Genomic DNA, 5,777 nt, shown 5'->3' on the forward strand with positions numbered 1-5,777 from the left:
CCACCCAACCTCACTCCAATACCTCTTTCCGCCTCATAATTCCATTCCCCATTGTACCATCCACAACAAATCCCACAACATATCCCTCAACAAATCCCTCAACAATTACAAATCCCTCAACAACTCCCACTACGCCACTACATCATTCCCCAGCATCTCAACTTAACCCCGCGAGCCCCTGACATGATGCCTCGCCAGGGACATCCCCCTCAACCCGCTCAACATAATGAGCCTGCCCCCCCAGGAGTGTAGGCCTAGATATATTTTATGTTTGTTGTATTGTTTTTTTTTTTTAATTTTGTATATATTTTTTGTTTCCAATTAATTAAAAAAACACTATAAAATCAAAGAAATGATAACTTAAAACCTCTAAATTGTTATAGGTTTAGTTTATTACCCACAAAAATACATGTTTAGCCAAAGTAATGCAACATTAATTGGTTTAATGTAGCGTCGTAATGCAACCAAAGTCAGACGAGCGCCTAAATCAATAGCACATAGCTATAGTAAAAATAAATTTATTTAAAAAAAATAAATTATTTACCATAAAATCAATCATGGAACCAAATAACATTGGATTCTATATTAAAAATCATTCTTAAACGAATCATCATTAAATCATTCTTAAAACATAAGCGACGTGTTTTCCAGTTCATAACAATGTAATAAACATATTTCAAAAGTAAATAAAGAAATCGTACCAAAGGGATAGGCCAGCAATAGAAATTTATGGTAGGCCTAATTTTATATTTTCTTGAGGCAAATTTTCAAAAATGCATTGAAATGTATAATTACTGATACTTTTATTGAACAGGTAAATTGGTAAATACTAATACTTTTATTGAAAATGTGTTAGGTATTGATTATTAAGAAGTAACTCACATGTATAAACATCAAATAAAACCCATTTTAGTCAGTTAGGTTCTTATGGAACCGAGGTCACACCAGTTAAAATACAGAAAATCGTGCCAAGGGGATAGGCCAGCAATAGAAATTTATGGCAATTTCTTATTTTCTTGAGGCAAATTTTAAATAATGCATTAAATTGATAATTACTGATAGTTTTATCAAAAAGGTGTTAGATTATGTTTATTAAGAAGTAACAAACATGTACAAACGAAAAAATCGATTTTTTGTTAATTGGGTTGTTATGGAACCGAGGTCACACCAATGCCATTCAAGGTGACATATCTCAACTATAAATAGTTATTAGAACATAAACTATGTGTTTTCCAGTTCATAACAATGTAATAAACATATTTCAAAAGAAAAACAGAAAATCGTACCAACGGGATAGGCCAGCAATAGAAATTTATGGTAACTTAATATTTTCTTGAGGCAAATTTTAAATAATGCATTAACCCTACAATGCATACTGGGTCATACATTTCCCATCCAAAAAAATCATTATTTTAGAAAATAAAAACCTAACTTCTATGTCTTATTTCATGTTGGTCCACATCTGGCACATCTACAGTCTACTTTAGTTCGCCTATTGGCCTACAGGTGGCAACACTATGCAGCTTGACTCCATTATTGTCAGTCTAGACCACATGGTTGTCAAGGCAGCAGTTTTGTTGTGATTTTTAGGTTATAAAACTGAATACAAGTGGTTCCAGGCCTTCATGAAAATAACTGCCATCAAGAATAAGGTATGTAGATGTTACTGTATGCATTAGTTCATAAGCTATTAATTTTTCCTTTGATTTAATTGACATTTTAGGGTTGGTCCACATTTGACCCATTATGCACGTAGTGCAGAAACAGCCTATTTCTGTTTGGGTCATATATGGCCCTTCATGCAGTAATGTCAACACAATTTATTTTATAAATCCTAACAGATACAAACATATGGAAGCTTCAAATTTCCAATTATTGTGTCCTTATATAAAGTTTATATTTCCGAAAAATAAATAGGTAAGTTTGTTGTATTTTGTAATATTATTTGTGTTTTTTTTTTGTTTTTTTTTTTTTTTGTCTAACTGATTTGTTTTCTTTGCAGTGACATGTATCGTTCATCTATTTCTGAAGATGACGTACTAGAGGTTCTCTTTCCATCAGACCTAAGTGAGGACTGTGACGATGTTGACGCTGACCCTGATTTTGTGCCAGGCAGCAGTGATGATGAAGAATGTACTATTCGGAAGAGGAAACGTGATGTATCACCAGTTTTTTCTAAATCCGATCCTTCCTTAGAACCTTCATATTCTTCTGATGAAGATGATACTACAACTTCAAAGCCTGTCAAGCCGCCTCCAACAAATGATCCGGTTCCATTAAATGCTCAGGCCAAAAGTGAAGTTTGTGGCCCAACTCCATCAACATCTAGTCAATCTGAAGCACAAGTTAATGCTCTCCAAAAAAACAAATGAGAGGTGCAATACTTCATTGCCATCAACATCATTTGTAGACCCTGCAACATTCTATAACACTACTGACTCATCAGTTGATGTTTGTGGCAACAAACAAAATAGGTCAAAGTTTCAATCTGACAAGAAACAAAACAAAGAAACAAAAAAGAAAAAACCTGTTGTGAAGAAAAGTGTTACAGGTAAAAAAAGAAGTCAAATGAAAACCAAAAGCCCGAAAGCATCTAAAGAGAAAGATATCAATAAAAAAAAGAAAACTAAGCCACAACTTCCCTGGGAACTTGCTTCCAGAGGGACCCTAACTCAAAACTTGCATTAACCCTTACTGATATACAAAGGTTCTTAGGGATTTGTATATTGATGTCGATTATCTGACTTCCAAATGTGAGCTGTTATTGGAAAGAAACAATTGGAAATCCTATAATAGTTGAAACAATGAGTGTGAATCGTTTCGAATCAATCAGACAAAATCTTCACTTCAATGACAACAGTGCTATGGTGCCAAGAGGGGAACCAGGTCACGATCGGCTACACAAACTTAGACCTATTGTTGATGCACTTCAGTCAAGGTTCCAGACAATTCCTTACGAACAAATGTTGTGTGTCGATGAACAGTTGTGTGCAACCAAAGCGCATCACTATATGAAGCAATATATGCCCAAAAAGCCTCATAAATGGGGCTACAAACTTTATGTATTAAGTGGGGTTAGTGGCTTTGCATACAGATTTGAGATTTACTCAGGGCAAGAGAATGACCCAGATTATAGGCTTCCTGGAGAACCTGATTTGGGCTCATGTGCAAATGTTGTAGTACGCCTTGTTCGTAATGTTCCTACAAACCATCATCAACTATATTTTGATAATTTCTACACGACACTACCACTAATGGTACACTTGGAAAAAAGAAATATTCACGCCCTTGGCACTGCACGAAGAGATAGACTACAAAATGAGAAGCTTCCATCAATGGATGAGCTAAAAGAATGCCCTAGAGGATTCTCTGCCGAAACATGCTTGAAGATAGATGAAGTTGAAGTTACTTCTGTGGTGTGGAAAGACAATAAATGTGTTACTCTTGTCTCCACGTATGCAGGAATTGGGAAACAGACAAAGGTGGCACGCTAAGACAAAAAGAAGAAAGTCAGTCAAGAAGTTGTTATTTTTATTGCATTTATTAAAATATCTAAAAAAGACCCTCAATAACAAGTCACCCTTGATAAGAAGTGTAATTTTCAAATCCCCTTGAATTTATTTTACCCCTAATTACATGTTATTACAAACCTCAATAACAGATCAACCTTGATAACAAGTCCAATTTCATAATCACCATAAGAGTCTTGTTATCAAGGTTCTACTTTCATTAACAAGTGTGAAAAAGAGAATTAAACTGTTTTATGTTTACAGGCAGTGGTAGAACATTCTGGCTGTGGTAGATGGACCCTTACCAAGAACGGATACTCTGCTAGTTTGTATTTATAATACAGGTTTTAATATTAATTTTCATTTCAGCAACAGCAATAGGTTTGATGAGGAAGGAGACGAGGAGGTTGGTGAGATGAAAAATGGATAAATATGTTTTAAAATTTATTTTCTTTATAAGTGGGCAATGTTGCTATAGTAACAAACTAAATAAATTTTTTTTCCAAAAATAATAGCATAGGACCGTGAATTAAAAAAAGGTAAATTTTCTTTAACCGTGTCTTCATCCATTGTAAACGCCAAGAACAAGTATAACTGCAATAAGCATTTCATACTAATACGCCAACCTCTTATGAAGGACAGATACTCTGCTAGTTTGTTATTATAATACAGGATTTAATATAAATTTTTGTTTCAGCTACTACAATAGACACGATGGGGGGAATGAAAATGAGGACCTTGAAGATGGAGAAATAAATTGATTTAATATTTTTTCCTAATTAATATTTCTAATTAAAGATACAATTTATATTTCATGTTTTTTTTTATATTGTTTATGAATTATTGTAAAAATACTTGACCTTTTTGGTAGATATTTTTTAGTTTTAATTTTTCATATTGACTTGTGATAATGTTAGCCTATGTAGGTTTGTGAATAAACTGTTGTGGTGGCGCTCTATGATTTTCCTACCTTTCCATGGTTTACCAATTGACTCTTTTAATGATTGCTCAATAAATTCAGAGCACTGTTCGTCCATTTTTCTTTTTAGCATATCAAATTGTCCAGGGTTTCACTTTTTTATATTTTAATATTTATGCCAACCCAAATTCAAATGGTAAATATTTCATTTCAACCAAGTCAGTAAATGTTTGTAGCACATGTTTCCTGAATCTCTATATATATATAATCCATGTATAACAAATATGTTCTGCATAAGGATAACATGGTTACTTAAAAAACAACTGGGGTAGACCCCAAGGTATTTTTTTTTTTTCAAAAATGGAAGGTCAGCTTGCACATTTACAGTACACCTGGACGAACAAGATTTTATTATAACTAAGATATTAAAACTAAAATGCCTTATTGTTCATAAAGTGTCATATAGCGTATTAATACATTTAAAAATAAAGAAATCGAAAAAACTAATATTTGGAAACTAATGATCTAAAAGCAGTCTTCTCCGAACCCTCTAGCTAGAAGGTGTAATATGGACGAAGCTGGATTCTCTTTGTACCCAAAAAGTGGGAAAGTACTGCGTATCAAAGGACAGAACAATGTGTATGAAGATGGTTTTGCCAATGAAAAAAAAAAATTATAAAAGTTCTAGCACTCCTATAAATAATGCACCTTCACTAGTTGTATATCTAGGTCAATGATTGCCTACATTAAGCACACTTAAAAGGCACTATGGGAAAGTCTGAGAACGGATGGATGACGGGTGAAGTATTTTTTTAATACTTTGTGAACTATTTTCATACATAGATGGTTGTCACTAAAACAGAGTTTCCCATTATCAATTAGTGGGGATATTATTTTACATCCCCCCTCTTTTTATATGGTCCTAAGAGCCACCTCACTTATTATCTGAGCCAATCTGGCTCAGAAAACCAAATTGTGTTGGTGGCTCTCCCCAAAATTGCACTACAGTGTTGCAGCCACTTGATGTGTCCTTGTTGCATCCAGTAAAACAAGGATGGACAAAATCCACAACTAGCGCATGGCTAATGGGCGTGAGCGCTTGACAAAGTTTAGCTTTATGCCGATCTCAAAAGAAGTGATAGACACCAATATGGAAGATACGGATTCCGTTGTTGAAAGAGCGTTCATACTAAGAAAACTTCGCACAGCTTTGAAAAATGCTGATTTGTTTCATAGAAGTAGATGGTCACTCTCTGCAGCCATAAAAATTATGGGAAAGATGAATAGTCTTAAATGTTTGGTTGAAAACCCATCCGTTGCTTTGCTGGGATGCCAGTTTTTGAGAGAAT

At 34.1% G+C, this 5,777-nt stretch overlaps 1 protein-coding gene across 1 annotated transcript; it reads left to right on the forward strand.

Annotated features, from left to right (window-relative positions):
- Positions 1-2,804: 2,804 nt before the first annotated feature.
- Positions 2,805-3,494, forward strand: LOC128984551 (piggyBac transposable element-derived protein 3-like). The gene has a single exon (XM_054403886.1). The coding sequence runs from the start codon at positions 2,805-2,807 to the stop codon at positions 3,492-3,494; it is 690 nt and encodes a 229-aa protein (XP_054259861.1).
- Positions 3,495-5,777: the final 2,283 nt, after the last annotated feature.

This window comes from Macrosteles quadrilineatus, unplaced genomic scaffold (genome assembly GCF_028750875.1).
Source record: "Macrosteles quadrilineatus isolate MER2022 unplaced genomic scaffold, UCM_ALF_1.0 Scaffold_2__2_contigs__length_208266976, whole genome shotgun sequence".
Lineage (NCBI taxonomy): Eukaryota > Metazoa > Arthropoda > Insecta > Hemiptera > Cicadellidae > Macrosteles > Macrosteles quadrilineatus.